Source organism: Triplophysa rosa, linkage group LG10 (assembly GCF_024868665.1).
Source record: "Triplophysa rosa linkage group LG10, Trosa_1v2, whole genome shotgun sequence".
In the NCBI taxonomy this organism is placed as follows: domain Eukaryota; kingdom Metazoa; phylum Chordata; class Actinopteri; order Cypriniformes; family Nemacheilidae; genus Triplophysa; species Triplophysa rosa.
The window spans coordinates 7,843,689-7,863,715 of NC_079899.1; the positions used below are offsets into that span (position 1 = coordinate 7,843,689).

Consider the following 20,027-nt stretch of genomic DNA (forward strand, 5'->3'; position numbering starts at 1 on the left):
CCTCGCTCTAAGGGCGACCAAGGTGACCGCGCGGTGTCCGGGCGATGTCCACTATGGTGGTCCAGGAGCGGCACCTCTGGCTTAACTTTGCGCAGATGAGGGACGCCGAGAAAGTCCGCTTTCTCGACGCGCCCATTTCGCAGGGTGGGCTGTTTGGTGACACTGTCGAGGACTTCGGGGGCCTAGCGCCCACTTTTTCACAAAAAGAGTTTCCTATCTCCCTGGGTGTTTTTCACAGCCGCTCTCACCCTCTGTCAGACGGTGTTCGGCCACTCGACGTTGTGTCTTGGCGAGGCGCAACATTGAATGTACATTGCAGCCCTCAGCACTCTCAAATCGACGGTGCGTGGAGCTGCATCGCCAGGCAGGCGAACCAGCAGAGCCAGTCTTCTTCCCGGGGGGCCCCCGGCGAGAGACTGCCAGCCATCGAACCACCCCCCGGGGGGTCGATGAATCAGATCGTACCCTTAGTCCCCTTGGCTCGAGCTTCCCACACCGTCTCGGTGGCTGAGGAGAACGATCCGTCTCGGCTACGCAATCCAGTTCGCCAGAAACCCGCCCAAGTTTCGGGGCATCCTCGCCACCTCGGTCAGAGGCCGGGATGCTTCCGTACTACGGGGCGAGGTCGAATCGAGTCCGTCCCCTTAGCCGATCTGTCAGATGTCCGGATTGGTTCATGGCAATCGACCTAAAGGACGCTTACTTTCATATCTCAATTCTCCCTCGTCATCGCCCGTACCTACGGTTCGCTTTCGAGGGTCAGGCATATCAGTCCTCCCCTTCGGTCTGTCTCTGTCTCCACGAGTCTTTACGAAGATCGTGGAAGCCGCCCTCTCTACCCTCAGGGAGAAGGGTGTGCGGGTACTCAACAATCTCGACGACTGGCTTATCTTGGCACACTCTGTTGTGTGCACACAGGGACCTGGTGCTCCGGCACCTAGATCGAATGGGGCTACAGGTCAACTGAGAGAAGAGCAAGCTCTCTCCTGTGCAGAGCATCCTCTATCTTGGTATGGAACTCAACTCTGTCACCATGACAGCGCGACTGTCCACAGCACTCGCCCAGTCGGTGTTGAACTGCCTGGATTATTTCAAGCAGTCAGTGGTTCCTCTGAAACTATTTCAGAGGCTCCTGGGACACATGGCATCCTCGGCGGTGGTGATACCCCTCGGGTTGATGCACATGAGACCGCTCCAACACTGGCTTCTGAGTCGAGTTCCATGGAGAGCATGGCACACCGGCAGCAGGCGGATGGTGATTTCGCCTCTCTGCCGACGCACCCTAACCCCTTGGTCTTCCATGACCTTCCTTCGGGCAGGGGTTCCCCTAGGGCAGGTTACGAGGCATGTCGTGGTGACAATGGACGCCTCCCTGCAGGGTTGGGGTGCAGTGTGCAATGGGCACGCAGTGTCGGGGCTTTGGACGGGCCCCCGCCTGCACTGGCATATCAATTGCCTAGAGTTGTGGACCATGCTACTCGCACTGAAGAGGCTGCAACCTCTCGTGCAGGGCAAGCACGTGCTGGTCCGGCCGGACAGCACTACGACAGTAGTGTATATCAATCGTCAGGGTGGCATTCGCTTACTGCAGTTAACACGACTCGCCCGACGCCTCCTCCGGTGGAGTCAGCAGGTGACCCGCTCCCTGCGTGCCACGTATATCCCAGGCGACCTGAACCAGACAGCCGATGCGCTCTCTCGTCAGTCGACACCTCGCGGAGAGTGGCGACTCCACCCCCATGCAGTCCAGCTCATTTGGGTGCAGTTCGGGAGGCCCAGGTAGACTTGTTCGCCTCCCTCGAAACCACCCATTGCCCGCTTTGGTACTCTCTGACCGAGGGACCCCTCGGCACGGATGCCCTAGCGCACAGCTGGCCGCGGGACAAGCGGAAGTACGCCTTCCCCCCAGTGAGCCTCATTGCACAGACTCTGTGCAAGGTCAGGGAAGAGGAGCAGCTAGTGTTACTCGTTGCGCCACACTGGCCCAACCGGACTTGGTTCTCGGAGCTAATGCTCTTGACGACAGCTCCCCCCTGTCCGATTTCCCTGACGAAGGACCTGCTTTCCCAGGGGAAGGGCACGTTATGGCATCCCAGGCCAGACCTCTGGAACCTCCATGTCTGGCCTCTGGATGGGACGAGGAGATCCTGAGTGGTCTGCCCCCAGCGGTGGTAGAAACCATTTCTCAGGCAAGGGCACCAGCCACTAGGCGACAACCTATCCGTGTTGTGTCCAGTATGCGTGCTGCGCCTTTACTTAGACCGCACACAGAGCTTCAGGAGCTCGGATCAGCTCTATGTTTGTTTTGGAGGTCAGCAGAAGGGGAGAGCTGTCTCCAAGCAGAGGTTGGCCCACTGGATTGTGGACGCTGTCAAGGCAGCCTACCAATCCCTAAATCGCCCGTGCCCCCTAGCAGTGAGGGCCCACTCCACATGGGGTGTAGCCTCCTCTTGGGCACTGGCACGCAGCGCCTCTCTCACAGACATATGCAGAGTTGCGGGTTGGGCTACACCCAACACCTTCGCGAGGTTCTACAAGCTCCGTGTAGAGCCGGTGTCAGCCCGCGTCCTGCATTGCAACATGTAGGACCGGCAACTGGTAGGGTGTACGCCTATATTGGTTATTTTCCCCCTCTCTCGAGTGGGTCAGTATACCGATCCAGCATCCCTTCTTTCCCCACTGGGCGAAGAACAGGCACTCCATCCATCACTAAGCAAGCACCTTCTGGGGCGGGCTGGGCAGAGCAGCCCTGCCCCTTAGGCCGGGTTCCCGGAGTTATTCGCATCATAGCTCTAACCGGACCTAGTGCTACCAGACGTTGCAACCCCCCAGTAGGGCGGTTCCGTCTGATGTATCCTCATGCTGGTTCCCACCTTGGTAACCCATGACCTCCCCAGGTGGACCTCCACCTCGCGGTTTACTCTTCAGCCGCACTTTCTTCCCATGAGTTCTCCCGTATCGGTGAGACCATGTGGTATCTCCACTAGACTCCTCCCTGCGGTAGGAAGTGGTCTCTGTAGCGCATCCCCACTTGAGGAAGTAGCGCTTACCCAGTGGCCTTACGGTTCCGGGCGACTTCTCGCTGTTAGAGAAACAAGGCCGCTGCCTGTGAGGCCGAAGGTAGGGGCCTTCCCACCTTTCAAGGAAGCTCTGGGACCCCCTACCTACCCACTGGTAGGTTACAATTTCGCGGTAGCGCTCACGGCTGACACGCCCAGGCCAGTCACCGTCGCTTCGTTGAGATTGTGACAGGGCACAGTGTTATGGCGTTTTCCATTGGAACCCCATCTGTCGGTTCGACACAACGTCGAGAGACCGACAGAAAGGGAACGTCTCGGTTACGTTTGTAACCTCGGTTCCCTGATGGAGGGAACGAGACGTTGTGTCCTCCTTGCCACAACACGTGCTGTCCTCTGCAGCAGTCATGAGAGGTCTCAGGCTCCTCAGAACAAAGGTGAATGAATGAAGCACGCCATCTCCTTTTTATACCCGGATTTCCGGGGCGGAGTCCGGCATGCAAATTTCATTCGCCAATTTTCATTGGCCTTTTCTAAGTAGTCGGAAGCGATTGGTTCTCAGGGACGAACCCCATCTGTCGGTTCGACACAACGTGTCGTTCCCTCCATCAGGGAACCGAGGTTACAAACATAACCGAGACGTTTTTACACCATTGTTTTTTAAGGCTAAAGGTCTTCATGTCGCCTATGACCACAGCATTGTAAATGTTGCCATGAAGAAAAAAAAATGCATATTTGAATCTGTATTGTGCCAGTTGTAATATTAATATTGTATGACTTTTCATGTGTATACTTCAGCATGGCTTACATCCATACAGCTCTATTTCTTGTGCTGGCCACTACCACCTTGTCATATTATACATATGTTATACACAAGTGTTCCACATTTCATTTGCCTGTTATGTAGGACTTAACATTAGATGATGCAAAGAAATTGAAGAAGTGCATTTATAAATAGACATAAAGATTCAGTACTGTAAAAGAACATTAAAAAAAACTAACATTCCAGCAGCTGGGGCTCAAGGAATACATATAATAAAAAATTTTCATGTTATTTATCAGCAGACTTTTTTGCAGTCTATTTCAGTCATTTCAAATTCTGACCGCATTTAAAAAATATATGAAAATTTTGTCAAATCTGATCTGATGTGGCTATCAAACATTGACACAATATATGTCAGCTATAAAATCAGAAACCATCCCCCCAAAAATCAACAAAATCTCATCACTAGAGATGTATCTTATACCAGGTGTAAATAGAAATCTTTCTCGGCTGACCACTTGAGATCAAATCAACTGAGACAGAAGTCAATACCAGGTGTAAATGGCTCCAGATGTCATGCCACTGGCCGGTCCCCTGAGGTTTCACGAGATCACTAGAGCATCTATCCCAGAGAGACACAGCTTCAACACAGAGCTGATGAGAAGGCACATTCTTCACTGGGTAACCATGAAGCTCAGCAGGATTTAGTCTAATATTCTATAACTGAATTGCTGTCACTACACTTCTAAACAGAGGGAGAACATGCAGTTAAAAAATGCAAGTTTATTGTGCAGAACAAGTGGAGAAAGATTAGACAATGTGACACATAAGAGAAAGTCTATTGTGATGCTAAAATGCTGACAGTACATTTGTTTCAAAAGTGCTTCAAAGGTGAGTCTGCCTCCTTTCAGACACAACAAAGAAGGCTTAGTGTTCTTCATGTTTCTATGAAGGTGATAATCACCCCAGTGAAAACTGTTTGGGCTGAGAGACTCACAAAATGGGGGTTTCTCACAGAACCAGGGGTGAGTAAAAAGCGGATGGAGGATGTAGGGGATAATAAAGAAAATGGGTGAGAAACATTCAGTGGAGGTGGTCACAGGTATAAAGGGGGAGTAATTATATATTTAATAAAATATTTATTCAATTATTTAAAGTGTACATTAAATTCATTGAATTCATTGATATAACCTAATCACTATAAAACTAATTTTATTAGTTTTAATTAAAATTCAGAGAATGGGAGAGAAGAGTACAAAAGACCTGGGCCCGTATTCTTAAAGCTTCTAAGAATCCTCTAAGAAAACTCTTAATTTAGCTTAAAAACTTCTACGTAGGAGTCTTAGTTTAAAAGTGATTCAGGACCAATCTGAGAGCAACTCTGAGCAAGGAAAAGACAAAAACTTTTATCTTAGTGAGGAGGCGGGGCTGACCCCGTTGCTACGTCTTTTGAAGACTGTGATTGGTTGGTTGACCAAGAAGGAAAAAAGAGCGCTTTTAAGTATAGGGTCATTAGTTTGAAATTGCACATGTATTTTTTCCTGTTTTACCGTACTCACACGCACACAGGCACACAGGCACAAACACACGCACACGCACACACACACATGCACACACACGCACACACACACACACACACACACATATATATATATATATATATATATATATTGTGAAGAGTTTGGTTCCAAAATGAGATAACTCTGTTTTTAAAAAAAATCAAAAATCATGTTTTTTTTATTGTGCATTCCAATTAATATCATTCAAACTGCAGTTGGTTTGTTTTGATTTAAGCTATAATAACTAAAAAACACAGCTAACTAACACAATAAATGACAATAAAAACACGATAACATAATAAAAACATGATTTTTGAATTTTTTTTAAAAACGGAGTATCTCATTTTGGAACCAAACTCTTCATATATATTTTTTTTTTATTTACCATGCTGTTAATGTCAACGTATTTAATCGAAAATTAACAGTGACACAATAAGTTTCTGTAAGGGCTGTTTGTGTGATTAGATTGTGACCGTTGTGACAGAACCAAATCATATCTGCTACATAGTTGCATTTCTCCAGTTGCTAAATATGTTAATGTGGTGATTTCTTCTATTTCTGGAGCTATGGCATTTTCTGCGCTGTCTTGGAGATGTTAGCGTGTCTCTACTAGGATCGGTCACAAACATGAACCCTGCACGATCTAATGTGTTGTGTCTTATTTACTCACTGTCATTCAATTTAATTTAATTTTATAGTGCTTTTACAATTTGCATTGCATCAAAGCGGCTATACAAGGAAACCAAAACCAAAATAAACAAAAGTTGAACACACACAAAAACAACAAAAAATTCTGATAAACCTTAAAAGTAATATGGAAATTATCATGCATTGCAACACATATCTTCTTACTTTTTGTGTTTCATCCATTTTCTCTGCTGCTAAAGAAACTCTTAAGTCTCTTAAAAGTCCTCCCCGCAACTCCTAAAATTTTGGACCTTAAGAGCTCTTTTAAGGGTTAAGATGCTTTATGAATTACTTTTTTCTTTACTAGGATCTTTTCTGTCATTTTATGGGGAAACGCCCACATTTCTAAGAATTTTCTTAGAATTTTGTCACTAGGAGCAACTCTTTGCGCTAAGATTTTTCATGAATACGGGCCCAGGATGCAGAGAACTTAAATGCTTGGTGTGATTCTACATCGGCCCTTTTGGGCAACCCCTAAGGATAGGAAGTGGGATTGCTTTGCGCAGATCCCCGGGGCTGCTGACCAGAGTGATAGATCATCAACACCTCCATCATCTCATCCACCCCCAAACCACTCACAAGAAAAGCTCACATCCCACCGCAGGCTCCTGACACCTGGACTTATCTGCTCTCAATGTAGCCCCCTCCTTCACAGCCTCCATTTCTCCAGCCTCAGCTGCTCCATGACCATTATACAAACACACAGATCATCACGCGCACACACTTACAGACAAACTCAAGCTTGACAGTCTGATTAGAACCAGAGACCACCAGCTGGTTCAGCAGCACAGTAAATACAGGGTAAAACAACAAGGCACACCTCAACACAGCAACTAAACAAATCTTCCTAAAGTCAATAATCAGGGAGTTCATGTAGATGGACCAAATGTTTGAGAATGAACAAATGATGAGTGATTCAAATGAATGAGAGGATAGTGTCCAAGAGTGTCTTAGCTTTTCAACATAATAAGCCCCAGGAACTCTTGTGGAGTAGCTCAGAGTAGACTGCTTTTAGCAGGTTCTTTCACTGAACTAGTTAAAATGTAAAACAAATATTCAGGTCATCACTTAAAAGTGTCAGATACTCAGTCAGATGTTGTGCAAGATATTTAAATAACATCTGTTCCCAATGCTTGGGTCTTTCATCAAACATCATGTCACCATCATGTTCAAACACGCTAGTAAATGGCAGAAAGTTTCTCCAAACTTCTCCAAACTCCAAAGAAGTTTCTTGGTACAGTGACTTACTTTAGTTTCATGGTGGCGCTCCCCTTACTTTCCTGCACAGTCCATGGTTTTCCCTCTCTGCAGCTGGGAGTCGTGGAGTGGGGCATTAATCCGAATCTGCCCACCATGAGTGCATTTATTTGTGGATTCACTTCAATGGCTGCTAGTTCACAACCACACAAGTTTTTTCGGGGTAACTGTACATTGGTACATGTGTTTGCCTCTATCAGCCTTGGCGCTCATTCACACTGCAGTGTCCCTGGTTCCCGGATTCCTCACACAGCTGCGCAGCAGCGCCTGGCTCCGCTCCAGGGCACCAACCACTCAGCATTAATCTGTTTTCCCAATTTGTCCCTGACAGGGATTAGTGCTGTCACTCAAAAAGCAGCCAGCCGCATGGATCATTTGTTGTTTTTTATCTCCACAACTCTTTTTCTCTGTGTACTTTCTCTATCTCTCCATCTCTCTGCGTCTGTCTCTCTTTCTCTGTGTAATCCTCTGCTCTGATGGGTGGCCTACGGAGCCAACGTTATCAGTTTAGCCGAGTGCTGTTGTGGATGTGCGAGCAAGCTGAGTGCAAGAATTCTCAATGCCCCTTGCCTCTGTTTCACCCACCTCCATAGTCAACCATCCCCCCAACTCACTCTCCTATCGGTTCCATTATAGCCCCACCCATTAGTATACCGCTGTCCACATTAGCTTTGACACAGCATGTGGGTTGGAAGGTGAATGGCATTCCCTTGTTTACAACTCTGGGGATGTATTATCATTATTGGCCCACTACAGAGGGAGAAGGGAGCTAATCTTACTAACAATGAGATAAAACTGATGCATTTATGTACCTAATTGACTTTAAATTGGAGCACACTGTGAGCATCCAAGAATCGGGCAATGCTAGTCGTAAATGGGCAAGTACTCAAATGTATCAACTGACCTTTCATTTCAAGAGAATGGCCTGTTAAATATCTACAAAGTTATAAGCATTCAAGCACTCATAAAAGGTCAGATTTAAAGCTTTGTGTTCTTTGGCGAGCATACACATGCAATATATATCAATTTGAAACTGACAACTCTCATTTTTTATAAAATATTGCAGTCTTTTTATAAATGTCCACTTTTTAATTTTTTTAATTCATGTGCCCTCATAATCTTTAATAAAAAAAACTGTTAACCTTCTCCCACCCTCAAAATGATCTCTCTTCAATTCCTGTCATGAGTAATGCCGCGAGGACGGGGCCATCGGAGACTAATTTCTACCTGGGAAAGTATCATGATGATTAGCAATTAGCAATTGTCAACGATCCATTCGGTTTTCAATGGACAAAATCACATCCTACATTTGTTTCTCATTTCAGATGCCGTTTCACTTGGATTATACTTCACGTTATGGAAAAGAAGACAATCGCTCCTTCTGTTTCATGCCACTTTAAAAAGCATGATGGCAACAATGTTTATCTAAGCTAGCACTCCAGTTTTATCTCCGCGTGGCAATTACGTTCTTTTGAGGGAGAGCATAGAGATGCCATGAATTTAGTTTCCAGAACACATTTGTTTCTATGGTTACTCCCTGAGGCCAGGGTTCCAAAGCACTTTGGCAGTTCCGCTGGCTACTCACTTCGTCTGCTGACAGTCTGGATTGTTGTATGTATAATTATGGTGGAATGTTTACTCCAATCATAGTCATTACCGTTTGAGCTCACCTGGACAGGCGGCTGAAAATGAGCGCAGGGTCATAAAAAAAGATTTCACTGTGCTGTGCTCAACCCCACTGCACGTCCGCATACCGCCAAACAGCTGTGCTCCTATACGCTGACCTGCATACATGCATGCACAAGCATGCATGTTGCATTTACACGTACCTTAACACTTTAACCTTAAAATGTAATGCTGACGCTTAAAGCTGCATCCTTTAAGTTTACCACCCTCTTTGTTTGATACATAAAAGTTCAAGTTACTTTAAGTACTTATCCTTAGGTGGGTTCAAGTCGAATTACGTCAATCTGACATTTCCTGTGAAATAAGGTAATGAGTAATGTACTTGCTCAATAACTGATTTTAATCAAAAAAGGTTATGGGTTGCAGCTTTTAAAAGGCCTTGAATTCAACACTTTTACATTTAAAACCTCTTCCATACAGCACACATACACACCAATGCTTTTACCATTCATTAAACGTTTTATACCCACATGGACAGCTGCTCTGATCTCTAGACAAACTTCTCTTAGCATTTTTGGAGTTGATAGAGCATGTGGCCGTCTAACAGTCATATCCTTTTAATCAGTTCTACCTCAACTCGCATCTAGCACAGGCTCAGATGTTTCACTCATACGACCTCGCACACGACGCTCAGTTGTGCCGTTTTCAACCTTTCATCTTGTGGAGCACTGAGGTGGAATAGCCAAATACACCAGACTGCTGTGTGTGACAGTGCATCCTGGAGCTGTGGGACTCTGCAGGGCCCCCTTTCTGTATTCATTACGGGAGCTGGCTAGAATGTCAATACTCTGATCATATGCTTCGTCACACTTAACCATATGCTGAGGGGAAGGGGTTAAGACAAAGTCAACTTTCTCAGCCAAGCATCTACATGTCATCCGCTCCACAATTTTCCTGGTATTTACCCGCTCCAGTTTGCACACTACATGCTGCATAAAAAGGTTCAATCACCTCTTTGCAGCCACAAATACCCTTTCAAAAAGGAGCGTTGCGACATCATTGTTTAATGATGTATCAGGAGGTTCAGGACACCTATTGAAGACATTGTTTGTGCAGAAATAGCACACTTGATGTTTTAAAATGTTAACGGTGAAGCAACAAACCCAAACAAAAGATATTTTCTCTGGCAAAAAAAGTAGCCTCATGCTTTTGAAATGAATATAAAGCGCATAAGGACACCATATAGGGACACAGCTGATTAAATTGTTGCTCTACAAAGTTTTACATGCATGAACTTTTGGTTAGGACTTTTAAAGTGATAGTTCACCCAAAAATAAAAATTCTGTCATAATTTACTCGCCCTCTTGTCGTTTCAATCCTGTATGACTTCTTTCTTTTGCAGAACACAAAAGAAGAAATTTTGAAGAATGTTGGTATCCGAACAGTGACGACACGCATTCACTTGCATTGTTTTTTTTTGTCCATACAATAGAAGTGAATCAGTGCCGCCACTGTTTGGTTAACAGCATTCTTCAAATATCTTATTTTGAGTCCTGCGAAAGAAAGAAACAGGTTTAAAATGTCAAGAGGGTGAGTAAATGATGACAGAATTTTCATTTTTGGATGAACTAAAAATGAGGTAGCAATATTAAAGACCATTTTAAAGAAACAGTTGTGTCCCAGTTATTCAAGGAATGCAACTCATTCCTAACAACAACATTAAAATTCTTGGCAAGTGCCAGTATTTGGGATGAAACAAGGAATCTTGGGCCGCGGGAATCAAACCCGGCAACCTTCTGGTCACGAGTCCGACTCTCTAACCATTAGGCCACGACTGCCCCAAAGAAAACAGACAAGCGAATATAAATCGGAGCACCAAAATTAACCTCGTTCTACATGGGGTCACATCTGTCTGTTGTGTCAGAATGACCTGGAAGTGCTTAGGCAGGTGGCAATATCCCAAGCGGATTTTAAGACTGGACTGACGGCCTCCTCCACCCAGGGAGAGGTCCACTGATCACTCTTTAATGTTCGGTGCTGTCACTTGGCTTGGGGACAATGTCAAATGTACTTTCTAGGACCATTCCAGAGGTATTCCTGTAACCACCCCTTCCCTCCCTCAAAAAAACTCAAAACATCTTTGTAGGCAACAGCATGAGAGTGTGTCAAGTCATGCCAATTTTTTTATTTACTAAATCCAAAGCAACCTCAATCTGACTAATTCCAGGGACAAACCCTCTCATGGCAACCTTGTGGCTCAAGTGTTCAGTGTAGCTATAGAGCTCAAAAAAGCAATCGCCCCTGAGTTTTAGTCAATTCCCATTCACTGTGCACTATAATATACATCTAAGACAAACCATGCATTGCCACAAAAGGTTGTTTAAACTTCTATAGTGTAAATCATTTGAATGCTTTTTCTTACTTGATGAAGAAGGATGCTGCAGCTGAGCTGGGCTGGTGGGCCGAGGGGGGCACGTCCTGGCCAAACTGAACAGGACTGGATGGAGTCAGAGACACTCTAGATACTGAGGTATCTGTGGACCACTCGCTCTGCTCTGCCTGACCCATGAGGCTTTGTGTCTGAAGGGAAAAAAGACCCATTCAATTCGATCTCAAAATGATGAGATTCAAGAGTTCTACACCTAGGCCATGAAGAATTACACCTTAAAAGGTAAGTTTGCAGCTAGACAAGACAGAGGAGGTTCATACAGGGAACAAAAGCCTGTTCCTTGACAAATTATGTTTCAAAGATTACGTAAAAAACGTTAAAATAATTACGCACATGCATTCATTACACAAAGATTACACAAGCACAGGTAAAAGACAGAATTAGATATCAGAGAGCAGCCTTCATTTATTTAGCTATTCAAGTTATGAATAGGGTTTTAATGTGCAGGGATTGGGCTGGTTCAAATAAAATGCTCAATCCTTACCCAGAGAGATTGTGGATTAAGATGTGGGGATTTTATGAACCAATACAGGGAGAGCTCAGACTGCTCTTGAGAAAAGCAGTCATTTAAAAACCTATCCTGCCATTTGTGACTCTATTGATACCTACACAGTAGTGACAGGATAACAGAGATTATAGTATGGATAACACTTTTAGGGTTGGGCGATGTCTACCAAATTGGCATCGGACGATGTCTACAGTGAAACATCGCGATGGACGATGACATCATCGCCCTGTGGCGTTATAAAGTGAGGCGCGTCTGGCATAAGTTGTGCAGAGACAAATCTTTATACAGCCCGAGTGTAACAGGTATACAAAGTGTACTACTAAATATTGTTATAATTCACCCAAAATTGTTCATTAATTCACCCAAAAGTGTTCATTTGTACGTTTTGTGGATACCTGATCTCAATGTGTGCTTCCCCTTTAAATGTGGTATGATCGCTAGGTGACTTAACTTCCTGTTCTGTCCCCTCCTCTTCCCTTTTGTAATGTGATTCAGGGAGAGGTAGGTTTATTTTTGGTTGTCTGATAATCCTATTTGATCCTTACTTTAATTATTACTTTTATATCTATATATCTTCACCCAAACTTGTGAATAATGTTATTCTACGTGTATGTGTGATGATTGTTGTCATTTTGCACTTTTGGGTTATATTTCTCTTAAATGTGGAAGTGAGCATATGGTGACGCATGTACAACACATTTGTTTTATAGAAGCACAATAAGGGCCTTTTAATCTGAGAGGCTGTTTGTATGTTTCTTTGTCGATCAGGTATGTTTCCTCCTTTTCTTCCCTTTTGTAATGTGATTCAGGGAGAGAAGCACAATAAGGGCCTTTTAATCTGTGAGGCTGTTTGTATGTTTCTTTGTCGATCAGATTAAACGATCCAGTGAATTGATGCCTGCTGTCCCGTGTCTGTTTCCCACAACACAACGCAAAGTAGACCGAGTCTCTAATAACTGGTGTCGCCGGGCATACGCGAGCCACCGGTTACACGAGCAGGGCAGTTATCAATTGAGGCGTGTCATCTGTACAGTGCAAGCTGTATACAAAATTAGGCTTGATTGTATTGTTATTCTGATGTTATATTCAATGAAAGAGTTATAAAGTGAGGCGCGTCTTCTTTATACAACGCAAACTGCGCAGACACACGTCTTCTTTGTACAACGCAAGCTCCACAGTTATAAAGTCAGGCTAGTCTGATCTGTACAGTGCGAGGTTTTATGCGCCTTAGCCTTGTTCATATTTGGTTACAACGCGATTTGCAGCCCATAGCACAGAGCAGCGAGAGTCACGTGATGAAAGTGACACATTTGTTGGAATCACGATGCCGGCTCAACATCATGTCTATCAGCCATCGGCTCATTGTTGTATCGTGTTAGCAAATGCATTTACTAATGTTAACAAATACAACCTTATTTTAAAGTGTTATCTGACTGCATCAGAGCTGAATTTTAGCTTAGATGACTAAATGACTAAAGGCCTATTCTATCATTTGAATTGTTGTAACAAGTCATTATTTTAATAGAGCCGCTTTTTGTCTCTGAGGCCTATGAGTTACTGGGCATCTTAAACCCACAATCAATATGACCTGTCAAGTGCTTGTTTTGTGTGTAAGCAGCACGCAAAGAAGCCTCAGGTAAGGTTGGGCCATTTCCCAGACTCTGCCGTGAGTTAAACACATTGAGCAATTGACATGTACGTTGTGGTGGTTGTGCATAATGGCTGGCTTTGTATTTGCTGTGGATTCATGTTTGGCAACTAAAACAACATCATTAACAATCGTTTCATGAAGCGTATGCCATCCAGTGTGCCCGACGTGTCAACAAAACTGACAGGAAACCTATTTATATAGCTAGCATGACATATGAGCTCCATACATCACAGAACCATAGACACGTGGTGGGATCATTCACATGAGATGAAGCTTGACAAGCAGCGTCCAGTCTGAGACGATTCTAGTCTGCACTTCGTCGAACTTGGCTGAATGAATACAATTACATCGAGCGGCAATTGATTTTCGAGGCGTTCTGATAAAAATGTGTTCGTTTTGTTTGACTTTTGTTTTTGTCTGTTTATTCAGACACCTTAGGCTTGTGTTTATGTCTATAATTGTCTTCTGTTTGTGTGCAAGTCAATAATTATGCCTGTCAATTTCATTATAGAACTGACAAATGTGCGGTTCAGAATCACACCAAATGCATGACTGCAATTTCAATTCGTTTGTTTGACAATGAACACAGACAATAACTGTCAAAGCCGTTTGTTGCATATGCAATGTTTTACAGCTGTCAGACTTTGAAATGGTAAGATAAAAACCAGGGTTTTATGTTTGTGGCAAGTCAGAATTACTCAGATGAACATAGCACTCATGCAGTCATCAATGCAAAAAACGTCAACGCAGGATTCATGACAGGGAGTCATATCCCTGTGCATGGCATTCAGATGAGCCGTGATAAATCAAAACAACATCACACTGAGAGCGAATGGTGACTGTCTGGACACCGCATTAAACCCCCAAGCACAGATAAAGAAGGAATGGGTGTCAGATAACACATCAACAAGATGGTTAAATGGGCCATGCAGTCGGAGCGAGACCGAATTTGGAAAGCGCAGATACAGACATTAGATGCACGTTCATGCGCGCACACACACTGCAGCAGCTGTCAAAGGCACACTGTGGGTTTTTGAGGACTTAAGCCCTCCAGTCAAGCCGTTTTCATGTGTGTCAGACACAGAGTGTGGGGTGAGCATGCTGTATCCCCAGGTCGGGTCATTAAAGTACAGCTGCAGAGCGCTCCGAGCGCTCGATAAAATCAGACGTTCCCTACACCCTGTGTACTCCCTCACGTCCTCACCAGAGTCCAGAAAATCCAACTCTCCTTCTGAATATCTCTCTGTCTTCTGTAAAAAGAAGCAGCTTATCATCTCTTTCTCTTTTTTCCTAAGCAGGGCGAGGTAGCACACAGTCTGCTTAAGGATTCCTGGTCTTGCGCTCCCGGTAGGCCAGTAGGTCATATCAACCCATACAAAGCTTATGTGGAAAATCCCACTCTGGTCTGCTCTAATAATTGTATCTACCAGCGACACTAAAGAGCAATAAAGCTGACACTAATGTCAGCTCAAGTATTCTCTTTCCCTTTTCAAGTTGAAACTCATCAGGTTTCACAGTGAAATGTTTTTTTTGTCTTTGAAGCATATGTCATAAAGGCTATAAACAATATTCAGGGAAGCTATTAATCATAGCCTTGTCTTTATTTTAGATAACTGTGATAGATATACGGCAAACTCAAAGCAACATGAAACTGCATTAGCAGTCATTTACTGTGTGATGTGAGAAATAGTATATTTAATGAGGAAAAAAAGGCAGCACTTTGTTTTATCTATCAGACATTGATCAATGAACAGTCGGCATACCAGAATGGTTCAGCGGAACTAACTGAATGCGGTTTCTGTATGACATGTAGCTAGTATACATGGTGATGTCAGCCATAAAGAAAATACATATCAGAGGTGGACTAGTGAATCGTGTACAATAAGACTAGGATAAGTGTTTCATATTTATGCATATCTTCGCTGTCGGTTTGAAACCTCCTCGTATCTCAGTTTTTCAATATTTTTATTCATAAATCATTCCTTTCATGTTTATTTAACCATTAAAAAGTATTAAAGATTATTAAAAGCAGGGGCAGTTTTGGGCCCCTCCAAAAATAATCAGCTTAATTAAAATAATAAACAATGTAATACTTATTATTAAATACTTACTAAATAATTATTTCTATTATCTATCAAATAATGATCTGTCAATTTAATCACAGAAAAATGTAAAAAAAGATTATGCATGCAATGCACTGTGATTACACATTTAAAAAAAATTGTTAAGTGTATTGCTTTAATATAGTGTTTCTTTATAAAGTTTAACATCCTGAATACGAAAATCACATAATTGTTTTAACCATCGACGGTACTCACAAAAATATATATATATATTTTCACACATTTATACGTTTTAGTATTATTTCTCGCACGCAGAAATGACAAGGTATTGGCATAACACTGAGCTCAAAACAACAGTTTAACATAACAGTTACTACAAATGCGACGTCCAAAACTTCAGAAGTGTACATTTGATCGTTTTTGTCTTCATGACTAATACTGTCCTCACGAACCAAGTTACAGATGTAGTCCCCCATCATCGCTGCATCCCACCTTCCCTGTGCTACAGAAATTTCTAGAAATTGTTACACTGTGTTAATGATATAAGCTCAAAATTGACTTGAGCTAAATATACACTAAAACATTGATGCTACATGAAAATAAACATTACCACAATAATTTGCACCACAAAATTGTACAAGAACTATAAAAAGGTCGGGCGAAACAATTTTTTTTTACATTATGTTATGCTGGATATCTGCCCAACCAGAATATGTGATTGCCCACCAGTCGAGCCATCCTAGTACCAGGCCTGATTAAAAGTATTAAAGTATTAAAAAGAGCTTGTAATCTTTGACAACAAAGTCTTTAATTGGTTAAAAAAATCAGTGTTTTTAATTTCCTGTAAAGTGGCAGTTTTGGAGATACAATGTTTCAATCTGACGGTATATAGACCACTGCAATATATAGCTGCTTTTTAATTGAAAAATGAAAATGTTTTATTTATATATAATATACTTATTTATTTATTTTCTGTATGTGTTTGGTGGATAGTTGCAAATAAATCTGATACCCTCTCATTCACCAGACTATCACATAGTGTGACTGGCATGTGTTATTGTCATCTTGCCAATCTAAAGCAAGGAGTCTGATATGATAAATCAAACAAATAGAACGCATCCGCTTCAAAGCTATTCCAGTACTCTGTAGGCATATACCCTACATGCTAGTCTCGGTGTTGATTTAGTTGTGTTTCTTCATAAGAGCTGCCAGACAGAAAGCTTCTGTTGGTTTTCAACATGCACTGGGACAGCAGTTGGTCTGTTTATTTTTTTTTTTAATGGATTTTTGCTTTGTCTGTGCACAAGCACACGCTGGTTGCTAAAAGCTTCTGTGGCGCGCTTGTTGACATTTGCGAACAGAGGAAATTCACCGATGTTCACCTATTGTAAACCCCTTCTTCGTCAATAGCTTTACCGTTGGCTAGAACAAAAGAGCCCTATCAGTGGCAACTAGGGGAAATTGTAAAAGCAACATCAATGTTAAAAAAAAGGTGATATGTGTTATAATTACATAGCTTTTATATAACAAAGCCTCAGGCATTAAGTAAAAATAGTTTAGTTGTTTTGTTTGGTTAACCTACAAAAGCAGTACACTTAGCACACATGTGCAGTACACTGTGGAATGTAACAGTGCAGTAAAACAACCCATCAACAAAGTAATAAAAACAACTCCTGAGACTCTCCATAATGCAATTCATATTTCTGAATTACTCACTCACTCAAGTCTGTGGGAGCATTAACAATGTTAAACTACAAATTTATAAGTAAATCAAATGAGAGACTGCATAACACATCTCACCTAGGCTGAAAATAGTAGTAAATGTGATCTAATACATTCATTACATAGGTACTAAATAAATATTTACTTTAATGCATAAAGTGTGAAAACAATTCATCCTTTCAATTTAAAGGGGTCAAATGACACGGCTAAAACGAATATTATCGTTTGTTTTAGATGTAATGCAATGTGTATACACGATTTAAGGTTCAAAAATGCTGTATTTTCCACATACCTTTCATGTTTGTATCTCCTCTTTGCCCCGCCTCTCTGAAAAGCGCAGATTTTTTTACAAAGCTCATCTCTCTGAAAAGCGAGGTGTGCTATGATTGGCCAGTTAACCAGTGCGTAGTGATTGGTCGAATACTGCAAGCGTGTGACGGAAATGTAACGCCTCTTACCACATTCGAAACATCAGGTTCCAAAGCAATTGCACTGACAGGTACACCCACTTTACTTGCGTATACCTTTGGGCAGTCTTAGTCAAATCATACCATGAACTGACGTAGATTTGTGAGGGTGTGGTTACGAGGCGTTTCAGGCAGGTCTGGGTGAGCATTTGTTTTTAGATAGAATGCATCTTTTGTTCCAACACTTACATTTTTGCAATTTCACATGTCTAATAAATGCATGGGCAACTTATAACACACCTAAGACACAGAAAAACACATATTCGCGCCATATGACCCCTTTAAACAATTATTATGAATGAAAGATTGCATACCGGGCATGGCTGAGGGAGGAAGTTATTCACACGCGAGATGCTCCACATCCCCTCCAGGTACTGTTGAGCCTGAATGGTGACTGAGCTGATGGCCCCCGTCAACGGTCTTCCACCCACGGTCACCTGCACACCCGGTTTGAGAGCTGCAATGCTGGAGGTCGGGTTCTGAGTCCAGCCAATCTCACGGCGTCTATCCCCCACAGGTAGAATACTGTGCTCTGGATGAGGTATCCTGGATTTGGCAGTTCTAGAGGAAACGGTGACCAGGCTGTGAGTGGTCAACCTGGTGGGATGCCCAGGGTAGGTGCTGGGAGGGAGTGATGCCATGTCGGAACCCGAGTACAGTTCTTCAAGGGTCTGGAGTGCCTGCTGTCTTAGCAATTGTGCAGGTGTGGCGCACACCTGGCACCTTGTGTCTTCATGCCCACTTTTCACTGGCCAATCAGGTACCTTTAGCTGGTCAATGATGAAGGAAGCAAATCCAGGGTCCTATAGGAAGAGAAAGGAGAAAAACATCAGAATAAATGGTGCCAAAATTTGTCCAAAATAGTTCCGGGGACTTTCTATTGCAAACTTCACATGTGAGAAAATCATGTGAGTTTAATGTGGCCTTAGTGGTCTCATGGGGTCTTTTTAAAGCGGAAATGAACCATTCGATCAAATGTACATTATTTAGTAAACTTATTTTCACTTAAATAAAAAAACATATAACAGATTTGATTCATGTAACCTTTTAAGAAAAAACATGATGTTTTGTTATGGCTTTTGGAGCAAGTGCGCCGCCATCTTGCAGCGCCATGCCATGTGACATCACCGGGTTGGTTCGCGACATTGCAATATTATCCGATTGCAATACCCTACATTGAGCATTGAAGAAAAACAAGCTTCCCATTCTGTCGGTCTCTCGACGTTGTGTCGAACCGACAGATGGGGTTCGTCCCTGAGAACCATTCACTTCCGACTACTTAGAAAAGGCCAATGAAAATTGGCGAATGAAATTTGCATGCCGGACTCCGCCCCCGGAAATCCGGGGATAAAAGGGAGACGGCGTGCTTCATTCATTCACCTTTTGTTCTTCGGAGCCTTCGCTTATGAAGATCAACTCTCGCTACTACTTAGCAACTCCAGATTGCCGGTTCTACGACGTGGTGCAGCGGACGGTCCCTTCCTGCGGTGACTTCCCCTGGGCATCTCGGCGGTTCCAGAGGTGTTCGAGCTAGCAGACGGTGCCACACCGTCTGCATTCTAAAAGAGCAAATTTCTCCAGCGTGGCATGTCCCGCTGTTCTCGTGGGTGCAACACACTCATCGAGGAGGGGGACGGACACCAGGTCTGCTTCCGCACTGCGGGCGGTTGACTATTCAGACGTTGCGTCACGGGTGGCTGTGTTCCCACGGGGCTCAGCCACCACCTCATCTGCTTCCCGTTCCGTGACGGCAGGACTATGGCCCTGCCGCCCGCTACGGCGAGCAGCGAGGGTGATATGAGGATTACTGTGAGCGCTAATCCATCAGCCACTGGACCTCGTCTTGCTCGTCTAACCGTTCCCCATGAGATGATCCCACCATCTTGTTCCTCAATCACGTATCGGACACGGTACGTGATGATGAGATGTCTGTTGCAGCATCGGAGGGTGACTTACTGGCATCAGACTCGATACGGTTCGCCAGGGCCGGATTTAGGAGGATGGGGGCCCCTGGGCTTGAGTTGTTTTCGGGGCCCCCGTACCATTTAAAATCATGTGTTTGTTAGCATTAGTAAATGTTTTTTTTCTCCAATGACTAACAATGACACTTGTTCATTGGTTTACACGTTTGTAATGCTTGTTTTGACAGTGGGAGCCACAAGTGGTGCGTTTATAGCGTGTAGGAAGTTTCAAACATACTTAAATGTAAAATCCAATCAACATTAATAATCAACATTACAATATCAAGGGGACTAATA

General features: G+C 43.5%; 1 protein-coding gene across 3 annotated transcripts in view; it reads right to left on the reverse strand.

Annotated features, from left to right (window-relative positions):
* kif26ab (kinesin family member 26Ab) overlaps nucleotides 1-20,027 on the reverse strand; it is a 160,296-nt gene that overhangs the window by 41,039 nt on the left and 99,230 nt on the right. For all 3 annotated transcript variants that reach the window (XM_057344802.1, XM_057344801.1, XM_057344803.1), the window contains exons 3-4: nucleotides 18,084-18,572; nucleotides 11,332-11,489 (exon numbers count right to left, since the gene is read on the reverse strand). In XM_057344802.1, coding sequence (XP_057200785.1) covers nucleotides 11,332-11,489; nucleotides 18,084-18,572 — 647 coding nt within the window. The remainder of the gene's footprint in view (nucleotides 1-11,331; nucleotides 11,490-18,083; nucleotides 18,573-20,027) is intronic.